The 14892-nt window shown below is 30.1% G+C and overlaps 1 protein-coding gene across 1 annotated transcript; it reads right to left on the bottom strand.

Moving 5' to 3' along the window:
- Positions 1-3870: 3870 nt before the first annotated feature.
- LOC107458085 (trans-cinnamate:CoA ligase, peroxisomal) lies at positions 3871-8629 on the bottom strand. Its single transcript, XM_016076298.3, has 2 exons — positions 8247-8629; positions 3871-5429 (listed from the first exon to the last, which is right to left on the bottom strand). Exons 1-2 carry the CDS (start codon positions 8442-8444, stop codon positions 3909-3911), a joined length of 1719 nt encoding a protein of 572 aa, XP_015931784.1. The 5' UTR covers positions 8445-8629; the 3' UTR covers positions 3871-3908.
- Positions 8630-14892: the final 6263 nt, after the last annotated feature.

The following is a 14892-nucleotide window of genomic DNA, read 5'->3' as shown; positions in this document are numbered from 1 at the left end:
CCATACCTTCTCTGGCACTTCAAATTGCAAGGGAACACATGGTGTCCAGTTCAAGACGTGAACAACAGTGCTCAAAGCTTCACCCCAAAAGGATTTTGCCAATTTAGATTGTGACAACAAGCACCTAACTCTTTCAACCAATATGCTGTTCATCCTTTCAGCCAAGCCATTTAATTGAGGAGTCTTTGGAGGAGTCTTCTGATGTCTTATACCATGCTCTTTACAATAAGCATCAAATAGACCTGAGTACTCACCACCATTGTCAGTACGAATGCATTTCAACCTCTTCCCAATTTCTCTTTCAACAGAAGCTTGAAATTGCTTGAACACATTTAAAACTTGATCTTTAGTCTTCAAGGTGTAAACCCATAATTTCCTAGAATGATCATCAATAAAGGTTACAAAATAGATAGACCCTCCAAGTGTTCTTGTCTTCATCGGCCCACATACATCAGAATGCACCAAGTCAAGTATCTCTGACTTCCTTGAAGGCGGATGACTCTTGAAAGAAACCGTATTTTGTTTTTCAGCAAAGCAATGGTTGCACTTTTGCAAAGCAACCTTGCAACCAGATAAAAGATTCCTCTTGGATAACATATTCATACCTTTCTCACTCATATGCATAATCTCTTATGCCATAAATCAGTTTTATCAACAAACTCAACAGCATTAACAACATCTTTCACAATCTTTGCTTGAGTTAAATAAAGAGTTAGAGTGTCGAGTACCTCTAGCAATAACCATGGAACCCTTGGTGAGCTTCCAACTATCACGAGAGAATGAGCTATCCAAGTCTTCATCACACAACTTACCAACAGAAAGTAAGTTCAACCGAATATTTGAAACATGCTTCACACGCTTCAAAGTTAACTTGGTACCGTTGGAGGTTTCTAAGCAAACTTGTCCAACACCGGTAATTTTGCAACACCTTGATGAACCATTTTCACATCACCAAAATCACCAGGAGTATAAGATGTAAACAAATTCCTCCTAGATGTAACATGAATAGAAGCACCACTATCAATCACCCAACTAATGCTATTATCAACAAGGTTAACAGATTCAAACTCCTCAACAACAAGAAAATCATCATGAGTTACATTAACCTTGTCTTCCTTGCTACCATCATTTTTATTTGTGCTTTTGTCTTTACTTGCCTTGGCTTTCTCCTTCTTTAGCTGCCAACAAAATTTTTTCACATATCTTTTTTTACCACAATGATGACACTCAATATTCTTATACTTTCCTCGTGATTTGCTTCTGCTTTGATCTCTACCTTTAGGACCTTGACTTTTGTTTCTCTCCCTAGACTCAAAAACAAGAACATCTGAATGTGTAGTTGATGTACCTTGTGAATTTCTTCTCTTCTCTTCATTCAAAACACTGCTCTTGGCAAGATCCATAGAGATTACACCATCAGGAGCAGAATTAGACAATGACATTCTGAGAATTTTCTACGAGTCTGGTAAGGAGTCAAGAAGTAACAATCCTTGAACCTCTTCATCAAACTTGATACCCATGGAAGATAACTGATTCATAATTCCTTGAAAATTATTCAAGTGATCTGTCATTGATGTCCCATCTGTATATTTCAAAGCCAACAACTGCTTGATCAAAAACATCTTGTTATTCCCAGTTTTTCGAGCATACAACTGTTCAAGCTTAATCCAAAGGGTCTGAGCATGTGTCTCTCCAATAATATGGTTTAACACATTATCGTCAACCCACTGCCTAATATATCCACAGACTTGTCTATGCAACAAAGTCCAATCATCATCAGATTTATCATTAGGTTTCTCTGTACCAAAAACTGGTTGATGAAAATTCTTGACATAAAGCAAATCTTCCATTTTTGACTTCCACAAATCATAATTAGGACCATTAAGAGTGATCATCCTACTAGTATTAGTATTAGCTTCTATTATTCACAGAATCACAAGCCCAGAAAAATACCAACCAGTTCCGATGCCAGTATGAAAGAGCCTAGCAGCGGAAACAACAAAAATGTCCAACACAAGAATAATATGGAAGCACTCACAATACAATATGGCAGCAACTATAACAAGCAAATATAACAAGTAAAGCAATAACAAGAACACACCAAGATTTTAACGTGGAAAATCCCCTCAATGTGAGAGGTAAAAACCACGGGTCGTCCAAACCAATGAAATAGCTCCACTATAATCAAATTAGGTACAAGAGAGTCTCAAAAAAAGCACAAAAAATGTGCATATAACCAGCCAAAACATCAAAGCACCAAAGCTTTCAAATGAGAAGCAAGAAGATGAAATATACCCAAAAAATAGAGCTGCTGTCGAAGCCAATTTCTCCCTATGCAGATCTCCAATTAAAATCTCCACCGTCCAGAATGAAGAACAAGATGTGAAGAATCTATAGTTCAAATTTCACGTCGATCCAACGGTGAAAGAATGAGAAACTGCCATTCTAAGATTGCTGCTCTGTGTAAAAACGAGAAACCTAATTTCTCTCTTGCGAGACCAATTTCTCCTACTGCAAACTTTTTGGTGGACTCTCTTTCTCTTAAAAGACCTCAAAAACTGAATTAAGGTTGTGATACTAGGAAGTAAGAATACACTCCTAAAAAGTTAAGTTTGGGTCTCACAAAGGAGAGAAAAAACCAACAAAAAAATCTACTTGTAAAAAGATCTGATGTAAAATATTTGGATTAAAAAAAATTGAGTAAAATATTGCAGTGCCAACCCATAAAGATGTCAGTCCTTAAAAGAAAATGATATGTTCTGAATTTCGAAGATACCTAAAAAAGAGTTGTACGATGAGCCTACCATCACTTAAAAACGAATCTTACAAAATTTTGAATTCTCTTAGTATAATAGTTAACTTTTATACTAATGATTCTTCTAAGGTCTTGTAATTCATTTCAATAACATCAAGGGTTACAACAAAAATTTCATATACCAAATTAGAATTGCAGCAATCATTTTTTTCTTTTTGAAAAATATTAGATAAATAAATTATTTTTATAACTAAATTTAACCAAAATTTTTTTATACGTCTTTTTTTTTCTTTAACTAGTTTTGATTGTGTTAATAAATTATTATTAGACCAACTTAATTGAATTTAGTTATTAAAATAGCTTAGTCATGTAATGTAATTATGTATTTTTTTACAGACCTATAAAAAGTTATCATTACACTATTTTAAAAATGTATTCAATATTTTTTTTTAAGAATTTATAGGTTAATTATAATTTTTTTTAAAGATGTACTTTTACTATTACTAACAAAAAATACTCCACCTTACATTCTATATGTCACGACAAGCAAAAAGATTGAGCTTTAGCAGGTAATAGATGATGACTTCACTCTTCACTATAGTGCCCCAGATACAATATGATGCTGATTTTATTACAGATAATAATCTTGAAAAGCAGTAGCAGCCAGCAGGGTTCAAATTTAATTTTACTTTACAGAGTAAAGTGTGATCTTCTATCTTTAATTAGTTTCTCTTTTATATTTATTCTTAGTCCCACCTATAAAATAAATGGGAAATTCAAACTTTAGAGAATCTAAATTTATTAGAAAGATACTGATAGAAAAGAAAGGAATTAATGTGCTAACTTTTTTATAAGCTAAGGTTGTCAACATTAAAAAGCTGATAGTGATGCTGCATACTCCTCCAATGTAATAATTTTATGGTAAAAATTCAGGTGCAGTTGGCTTCATGTGAAGTTGATATCTGAGAGCCGTTGGATGAACTTCACGTAAAGTCAACTGCAGCTGAATTTTCACCTAATTTTATATCATACACCGACCCGACTCGTACTAACTTTATTATTGAAAGTAATTGACTTAATTTAATTGTAACATGAAATATCATGAATCTACCCAATACACAAAATAATACATTTATCATTATTATTCCTCAAATTAAAGGCGAGACACAGCTTGTGAAACATTATTCTTGTAATTGGTGTTGTTCTCTGATTCCACGAATGCCTTAGCGATTTCCCTCAACTCAAACTTCTGAACCTTACCGGTTGAAGTCTTTGGAAGCTCCTCCACAAACTTGACCATCTTTGGAACCATGTAGTGAGGCAAATTCTCCCTACAATATGCAATAATCTCATCCTCACTCACTCCACCACAATCTGTCACCTTCTTCAATGCCACAAATGCACAAGGGCTCTCCCCCCATCTTGGGTGTGGCATTCCAACCACCGCGGCTTCCGATATCTTGGGATGCCTATACAGAACAGATTCCACCTCAATACTGCTTATGTTTTCTCCTCCAGAAATGATTATATCCTTGCACCTATCCTTGATTTGTATGTAACCGTTAGGATGCACAACCCCTACGTCTCCAGTGTGGAACCAACCGTTTTTAAATGCCTCAAAAGTTGATTGCTTGTCCTTCAAGTAACCTTTCATTAGTCCACTACTCCTTAACACAATCTCCCCCATTGTTTTCCCATCCCTTTTCACACTCTCCATTGTTTCCAAATCCTTCACATCCACATCCTCAAGCATCAGTGATCCAATCCCTTGAAACGATTTCAACCTTGCTTGTTCCTCTCTTGGTAGTTTGTTCCACTCGTGGTTCCATTCACACGAAAGCGCGGCCGCTGTTGACTCAGTCAACCCGTAGCAATGTGTGACGTGGAACCCAATTAACTCAATCTGATGGAGCAGAGTCGCCGGCGGAGGCGATCCTGCGGCTAAGATTTGCACCGGGGATTTAATCTGCCGGCGCTCGCTTTCCTTGGATTCCAAGATAATACTAAAGACTATAGGGGCGCAACACATGTGTGTCACGTGATGATCCGAAATGTTTCTAAAAATGTTGCCGGCTGTAGTGTAACGTAGGCACACATTGGTGCCGCCACGCGCCGCCACACCCCAGGTGAAGGCCCACCCATTACCATGGAACATGGGTAGTGTCCATAGGAGAACCGGTTGTGTTCCCATACCCCATGTTAATATGTTGCTTAAGGTACTAAGAAATGTTCCCCTGTGAGTGTAGACAACTCCTTTGGGTGACGAGGTAGTCCCTGATGTATAATTCAATGCAATTGGATCCCATTCATCTTTGATTTCAATTGGGACATAATTTGGGTCACCCTTTCGGATCAATTGTTCATATTCATAATGATCATCACCAAACTTGGTAATTTTGGTGGGTGATGAGTTACTTTCTAAATTTGTGTCTTGTATGAGAATGACGAGTGGAAAATATTTGGGGGCATAATTGTTGAGTAATTGAAGTGCTTCTTTTGCCTTGGAGACATATTCATAGTCCACAAAGAAGAATTTGGCTTCGGAATGATTGAGAATTGTGGCTATGTTATGAGCATCAAGACGAGTGTTAATGGTGTTGAGTACACCACCTGCCATTGGCACAGCAAAATGCATCTCATACATTGCCGGAATGTTAGGGGCCACCACTGACACCTGAAAAACCAAATTGGTCATCTTCAATTATTACCAAACTTTAACCTTTTTCCCTTTTTCTACAAATCTATACGTGCATTCAATTATTTAAATAATTACTCTTTTACATTAATAATAGTATAATGATCATCTAAAAAACCGATATAAAAAAAAGAATATAATTATATAAAACGTTATTTGAGTAGTAAAAAGCGCTTTGTCATATAGGTTGCATTTGTTTACAGAGATAGACTATTGAGTTTTGTATTTGGCAGAGGAGACATAGACAGAGATAATGTGTTCAGAAACACTACATTAGTGTTTTTTTTATCCATTCTGACAGAAAAGATACGGAGATACTAACAAATGACACAACTTATTTTTTATTTTTTCTTTCATTATTTTTGTTAATTTTTCATAATTATATCTTTTATTGTTATATTTTTTATCTCAAATTTTTTGAATAAAAAAAATGAGAATAAATTAAATTTTTATAATTTGTTCTAGTTTATCACCAAACAAAATATAAGAATATAAAATTTTATATCTCTATTTATCAGTATTTTATCTTATTTTCAATGTCTTATCCTATTCTATTCTTAGAAACAAACCTAGAATGTGTGCCTCTTGGAAAAAAAATGTAGGGGCGTGATTTAGAAAAAATATTTGGTGAGACAGTTGGAATTTTTTTTGTTTTTTTTTTTTTGGGTTGCGGAAATGATGACCTGTTTTAATTATTTTTATTTTTCAAATTTTATAATCTTTAGTCTTTTAGCAAAATATTTCCATACTTAGTACCTTATTAAGTATTTTTAGAACACTACTTGTTAACTAAACTCTTAAAAAAATATTTATACTCTTGTTAAGCATAGAATATCATGGTTAGCTATTAGGTGGTGATTAAATTTCATTTATTAGAATAAGTTTACATCTCATCTGATGATTAATGGAAAAAAATGACATATATAATCTCATATTGTAATATACAAATAATTAAGATATACACATACCAATATACCATCAATGACTTAATGTCATCTCAGTGTGAAATGAAGGTTAGGGAAAGCTCATTGTTTTTTAAACTCTTTTTTTTTTTTTACTGACTTTAACAAATATCACCTTTTTTCTTTCTATTTTTTTTTTCAAAATGTATTTAGCTCTATCAACACAAGAAAAATATTGTTTCGTCCCAATATACACTTATATTTGGACTGTTGGACACTATACTTTTGATTGATCTTTTTATTTTTAATAAAGAAATTGCAAATGTTAAATAAAATAATTGAAAACTGACCAAAAATAAAAAATAAAAATCTTGCTTAGTGTCAACTTTTATATGTGAAATATGGGGTCCATATTCTCAGGACATAATAGTAAAAATACAGTGAATATAAAACTACATAAAATAAGTGACAGAAAATATAATATATATAAAACTACATACATGAGGTGGGAGCAGAAATAATGTGGAGTGTTGATCAGTGTTCATGAAATCTCTTCTAGAGATCAGATTTGAAGTTTAACTAGATTTTATTCCACGTTTATATATGTTAGGCTATTGCAATAATAGGAAAAAATTTTAGTGTTGTTAAAAGTTTAGTTTCGAGGATTTTAGAAGGGAGAAAATATTTTAGAAAGTTAAATCCCCTTCACAAATTTTATTATTTGGAAAATGAGGTTTTTTTTGAGATTTTAGTTAGTTTTTCAAAATTCCCAAACTCTATTTTCAAGTTTCTCCACATTGAAAAAATTTTATTTGATTTTAATTAAATTTATTATTTTATCTCTAATAAATTATCATATTGCTATTTGTCATAAAATAATTTCTCTTAAAAATTTAAGTTTACAAAAAGAATAATACTATGTTATGAAATTATTTTTCTTAAAAAATTAAACTAATAAAAAATATATAAATAATTATATCTCTAATTATTTTGGTATACGTATAAACTTTTTGAATTATAAAAATATGTATCAATCCTTCTAAATTCTTCCTTTCTATATTTATTTTAAATTTGCGAAAAAAAAGTTAAAAAAAATATAGATAGACAATAATATTGTTGAACAATGTAAATAATAGAATTAAAAAAGTAAATTAATCCCAAATATAATGAGTGATATGAGTAATTAATATCTAATAATAACCAAATTTAAAACTTGTTGTTTATGTCATTCAGAAAAGTCATTAATTACCTAACATAACCCTTTAAAAATTTATTCTTTCCCCTCGCAACTGACGTACCTTAGATGTATGACTATTGGACATTGGTCGCATACGTTAGCTTTATGCTGAATTGGTTAATTATTAAGATTTAAAAGATTAAAAAAAAGACACATCTTGAAATATACTATTTTGTATTCAAATTTCTAATGCCATATATATATTTTTAATAGTTGGTAAAAGTTAAAAGTTAAAACACTAAAAACTCTCTATCCAATGAGAAAGATAACAGTGTTTGAATCTAAACTACACTCTATGAAGCATTACACTGTATTAATCCCAGATTCTCAGCCATATATTTTTTCTTTTGAGCTTAAATACTAAGTTAATTATAATAAAGTTGTTAAAGATAACAAATTAAACCGCTGCAGAGATTAAAACTAACAAATTAAATAATGGATTATACTATGTATACATTAAAATCAACTATTAAAATTAACCACCAGTATAAAATACATGTTAAAATATAAATACACATTAAAAATAAATTAAATCATATATATATTTATACACAAATATATTAATGACTGATTTTAGTAGCTGATTTTAGTATATAAATAACATTTCTCTTAAATAATTATGATGAGAAATGAATTAATTGAGATCTTAGAGCTTACAGCATCATTCTTGGCAATGTTGAAGGAACGGAGAGAAGAAGCAAGACGGCGACAACGTTCGTAGGTTTGTTGCCACGTGAAGTGAGTTCCTTCATAAATGACTGAGGTTTGGTTGGCATAGCATGCTGATGCTCTCTTCAAGAAATTTATGGGGCTCAGAGCACTACTATTGGCTTCGTATTTTGGAAGGTCGTTCATTATTAATTATTATAATATGAACCCAAAAAAGTGCTTCTATATGGTTCTGAATCTGAAATTAAATGATATGTATGCGCATATATATAGATAGATATATGATGTATGAGATATTATGAAGTGAGAGAGGGTGGTGGATACGATACGAAAGAGGCAAAGAAGGGAAGGGAAAGTGATATAGGAATGGCAAATGAGAACTCATATATATAAATGGCTATTTATATCGAAAATAAGGTATAGGTTAATTAAATCGAATACCGAAAAATAAGGTATAAATTAATTAAATATAGTAGGTGTGGTTAGTTACATGTCCTCTTTTACTCTTTGCATTAAATCTTCCGAACCAGAGAGTCCATATTTCTAAGAAAGGATGAAACTATTATTTATTGGCGAACCAGAAATTCATTAAAGTGATAAAATTAAATATTAATTATTTTAAAATTAAAATAATAAAGATCACATTTAATAAAAATTATAAATTTAACGATGATTAACTTTTTATTTTATCACTTTATTAGTTCTTTTACAAGATTTAAAACTCTTATTTTTTTAATTAAGAGATTGGTTGCATCAAATTAAATTTTAATTTGGATATAAAAAATATTTTTGTAATTAAGTCTTTAAAAATAAAGTTATTGATTTTTTAAAAAAAGTATTTTTTTTTTAAAACCAATACTAAAATTTGTATACTCAACTGATAAATGTAAAAAGAATACAAATTTTCAGATAAAAGTAAAAAAAAAAAAGTTGTATGAATCGGAACAAAAAAGAAAAAACATGTTAAGATAAAAAAGAAGGGAAAATTGCTAAAAAACGAACGCTAGCAAATCGAAGAAGGGGATAATTAGTAAAATAATTGATAATATTGTATTATATTTAAAATTTTATTTTAATTTATGTTATGTATGTGATGATGGTTATATAAATTTTTTAAAATTTAATTTTATTTATTAGATTTTAATAATTATAAAGGCGAATACCCATAGGAACTAATTAAGATTCAATTTTTTACTGTCCGTGAGTAGAAATAATATGGGTTTTATGCAGATTATTGTAGAGCGAGACGGGTTGGGTAGAGCAAAAACCCCTTTACCCGTCCCGTTGCCACCCCCTAGGCAACAACGAGTGAATAAGAGCATGCAACAATTGTTTTTTTAATTTTTTATGATATTTTCTGACAGGACAATGATTAATTTGTTGCAGGAGTAGAATTTGAATTTTTAACACTTAATTAAACAAACTAATAAACTAATTACTAAACCAACTCAATTTAGTTAGCATGCAACAATTTTAAATCTAGATAACAACAATATAAAAATATTTAATAATAAAAAAATTAACAAAAAAGCACAGTTACAACTTCAGATTTGGAAGTCAAGATAGACAACATTGGCAACAGTGGCTCTAGAGATCTGTCCAAACTCATGTTCATCATGGAGCTTGTTGTTGACGAAGTCAAGAGATGATGATGGCGCACGTAGTAGGCAGGGGCACCGCCGCTGGGAGCTTTGAGACGACGACATGTAGGACACTACCATGCAGGAGGCAGGTTCTGCCACCACGTTTCTCCTTGACTTTTCCCCTTTTTTTTGTTTTAAATGTTCAAATTGTGATATATATTAATTAAGTGAGTAAAGTATTGTTTTTGTCCCCAATGTTTGGGGTAAATCTCAAAATTGTCCCTAACGTTTCAATCGTCCTATTTACGTCCCTAACGTTTTAAAATTGACTCAATGTTGTCCTGTCGTTAGGGATCCGTTAATAAAATTAACGGCGGGACAAAATTGAGACGATTTTGAAACGTTAGGGACGTAAATAGGACTAAAATGTTGGGACAAAAACGATACATAGAAATAAATTTTAATTTTATTCTTCAATAATATCAATTTGTTACTGTACATAATATTCAATTATTTTTAATCATATTTACACTTAATCACCTTATTTTCATTTTAAATAAATTTATTTTTTTAATTTTACACTTAAAGTAATGTATTTTTTATAAATAAATAAATTTTACACTTTTATTCTAAATAAATAATGTAATGTGATTAGAATGAAAGTGTAAAACTATAAAAAAAATATAAGTAATGTGATTAAGTAATGAAAGTAAAATTACATTATTTATTTAGAATGAAAGTATAAAATTTATTTATTTATAAAAAATTATATTACTTTAAGCGTAAAATTATAAAAAAAATAATTTATTTAGAATGAAAATAAGATGATTAAGTGTAAATATGATTAAAAATAATTGAATACTATGTATAATAAAAAATTGATATTATCGAAAAATAAAATTAAAATTTATTTCTATGTATCGTTTTTGTCCCTAACGTTTTAGTCCTATTTACGTCCCTAACGTTTTAAAATTGACTCAATGTTGTCCTGCCGTTAGGGACGTAAATAGGACAATTGAAACGTTAGGGACAATTTTGAGATTTACTCCAAACGTTGGGGACAAAAATAATACTTTACTCTATTTAAGTTTATTAGTTTAGAGTCATTAGTTTTTTATTTATGTAATTAAGTTATTAAATTTTAATATGTAAATTTTATTTATAATTAATACATATAATTATTCATGGTTATAATATTTCTAAATTTTGTTGTCAAATTGTGATATATACCAATTAAGTTATTAGTTTAGAGTAATTAGTTTTGTGTTTTTGTAATTAAATTATTAAATTTTAATATATAATTTTTATTTATAATTAAGACATGTAATTCATGGTTATAATAATTTAATTTTTTACATAAATATTATTATCAAAATATTTATTCTGAAAGTAGGTTATAACATTATAAGGATATTGAGCATATGCAACTTTAGGGGAAAAAAATTTACTGTTTATTATCGTTGGATTTAGAGAGAAAATTTTGATGGTAAATGTTTATTTTATTTTCTAAATATAATGACGCTCATTGATTACCCCCAAGTTTCGTGACAGACAAATTCTAAATAGGCGCAAAAATTTTATTCAATGCGAATGTTATCGTTTGATAAAAAAATAATTATTTGATAGTTTCGTCAATCTAATTCATTATTACAATCGAATTAGTTAGCGTCGGATCGAAAATCTGACAATAATATTTTTTTCCTCGAAATTTATTCCGTTGGATAGATGGAATGTGACGATAATAAAATTATTATTAAATTTATTTTAAAAATATGACGGTAATTCTGACAATTTTGAGCGATTTGTTTGCAAAAGAAGTTGATGAGCATTTTATCGAAGATAATGATAAGATTAAAGCCGGTAGAAGGAAGGCAGCTTTGAAAACAAAGAAAGAAATAGAAAAAAAATTGTTCTCACACAACCAAAGAATGAAAAATAGGATTTTACACTTGGCTTAAGTAGAAAATTCGCCTAATTAATTTTACACTTATTTATAAAAAGTTTAATTAAATTAGTTTGATTTAATTATCAAACAATTGATTTTATATACTTTCTCAACTAAGAAATCACTGTTCATATTTGATTTTCTTTTTTGTCAAGTTGACTTTGAATTAAAGAAAATAATTTTTTTAAAGACTTTAGGGAAAAAAAACTATTCTTTTTATGCAAATGGTTTCATAAATAAGGTTTCACTGTATTAGAAATATTCTAAAATAATATTTTAATTTATTATGACTTTTTATTTTAATTACATGTCCTAATCTAAGACTAATGTATTAAACTTAATTAAAATAATATAAATCAATATTTTTTGGCTGCTCCAAACGCACTGGTTAGTTGGTGCTACTCATTCATTTTTCCCAGCGAGCTATTTTATTTGGTGAGGGGAAGTTGGCACTTGGCTGTAACAAATTAATAAGATAACGTGAAGCTTGATGAAATGTAAATTAAGTGATTAAATGATATGAAAGCTCCTTTGAAAAAACCTGTCATTTTCTTTTTGGCTCATCATTATGGAGCTAGGAGAAAGTAAATGGGAAAATGGTCCAAACTGAACAATCTTTTTATTATCATTATTGACATTGAGGGAAATGTGACTGATATTACTGTTTATTTTGCAATAATTAATTGCATAGTGTTATAGCTTATTATTATTAAACAACATGTTTTAGACATTCATCTTGACTTTTGAAAATTACGTTTAAACTAAATAAATACATTTCTTCTAAAATTATACCATTGACCATTTTCGAAAACGAATACTGTGCTACCAATTAAAATTGTATTTAATTTATCTTAACAATAAATTATGTAGAAGTAATTATTATTAAGCTATTTGACAGTTTCAAAGTAGAAATTGTGTTTTTAAAATTTCTATACAGAAAATAATTAGTATTATAAAGAGGGTAAAGATAATCATTTAGCCCATACAATTAAATACTTTAAATATTGCAAAAAAATTCTCTGATTAATATATATTCAATGACTCAAGGCAAAAAAATACAATAATAAGATACTGGTCATGGTCCTACATATTCTTTTTTGTCTATAGCTTCGGGTTATAACTTATAAGGTAGATATTGTCAGCTGCATATATAAATACAAGGAAAAGATAGATAAATTAAATGAGAAAAAAAATTATACTAATGTTATAAACTAAATTTAGTATATGTATGTTTTGTTAATAAATTTGATTTATATTTTTTTAACATAAATTAAATTATTTGGATTCGATTTAACATGAGATACAGTAAATCAATACAATTAGATTCAATTTATTAATTATAAGTTTCTAACAACACACAATAATGATAAATTGAAGCAACTGAGTTCGATTTATAAAGGAATGAAGGAAGTAATAAATTGATATAACTTGTTTCGATTTTTTAAAAATGTAGCTCTAAGGCAAATCGAATCTAATTGATTCAAATTATTACTAGCTACGATTTAGAAATCAGTATTTCAAATTTACTTAATTTGATTTAGCTACGAGTATATGTCCTATATAAATACAACTAGAAAGTTTGTTATTCATTAGAGTGGCGGCACTCACAATGATTAGTGATGATAGTTTTTTAGTTCTTGTGCACTATAGAGGGACGATTAAGAAAAAAAACATGAGAGAGAATAAAATTTACTTATAAGGATCTATTGAGTGTCTTTATCAATCATTCTATGAATTTTGCTCAATTTCAGAATACTATAATCCAAAAACTGGGAGTTAATGGCATGAAACGAGTGAAGAAATTATTTTATAGAATTTCAATTTTTGTTTTCCGAGATGGTGTGAAGTACGACTCCTTTGTAATAGATAGTGACGAAGATTTGCAAGTTTTGTTTCATGGTTGTCGTCAATTTTTCGAGGTCAAAACCTACGAACTATCGGCCAAGTTTGGAGATGTGGTATCTAGTTCAGAAATATTGAATTGGATTCCTTAATCTAGTTCAATGTCTGTTGTTGCCTTTTCATCTGTGCCTGTAATTGCATCCAAAGCAGTATTGGCGGCATCTCTGTCCTTTATAGTTAACCTAAATTGCGTTAATGATGGAGAAATTAGTGATAATCGATCTTTTGGTGAGCTTGTGATTGTGATGATAGATATTTCTGTTATGATCCCAGTTTTAAGAGACGGTGGACAACCGAATCCCGTGGAGGATATATTGTGGGATGACGATGATGTAGATCCCGTCATGATAGATGAGGACAGCGAATGACAATCTAAGGAAGAGTAGTGCAGTTGGTTGGGGTAGGACATCAAGTTAGAAAACTCAGCAATGTCTCTTGCACTTTTCAACTTTAAATCTGAAGACCATGGCAAATCAGGGTTTTTCATATGTATAAACTTTACGTAATAAACAAAAAAACTATATTAAAAGAATTTTAAATCATGCTTCTGGCTGCGCCATTCTGATAGCAAGGGATATTACGACGACTTTATATACTTAATAAAAAAAATATGAGCTTTTGACGTGAAACTGTGTCGCTGTTTTCTTTGAAAAACCGAAAAAAATACTTTATTTTGAAAACCGTTAAGCATATTCATATATACAAAACTTGTTACATAAGTAGCTTATAAATATAATATATATCAAGGTTGCGAAAATCGGACCAGTCATTGAACCGGTCGAGTAACTAGTTCAGTGGTTCAATGGTTAACCGGGGTCGAACCGTAGTTGAACCGGTTTAATTAAAAGGCCAGGAATTTGGTTTCAGAAGAGTGATCTTAGCAATAGACAGTCTCAGCGCATACAATTTATCTCTCAAATGTTGATACAGGACATCAGCAAAACAAGTCTTAAGACACAAAATGTAGAAAAAAATGTTCTTCTTTCCAAGCTTACGTAGGGATGTCCTTGAGCTCTAATATTTTCTCCAAAAACAACCAAATCCAAGATTCAACACTGCAGATTTCAAGAACCACCACAAACACTCAGATACAATGAGAATTGCTCTGAAATTACAAAAAAAAAACGCATGCTTCTAACGCTTCTTCCATATCAAGATTCCACAAAAACTCATGCTAGCTCAGCTCTAAATCCTAGGGATTTCA

The sequence above is a fragment of the Arachis duranensis genome, chromosome 7 (genome assembly GCF_000817695.3).
Source record: "Arachis duranensis cultivar V14167 chromosome 7, aradu.V14167.gnm2.J7QH, whole genome shotgun sequence".
Taxonomy (NCBI): domain Eukaryota; kingdom Viridiplantae; phylum Streptophyta; class Magnoliopsida; order Fabales; family Fabaceae; genus Arachis; species Arachis duranensis.
Note: the sequence above shows the minus strand (reverse complement) of the source record. Positions and strands in the feature narration are given on the sequence as shown.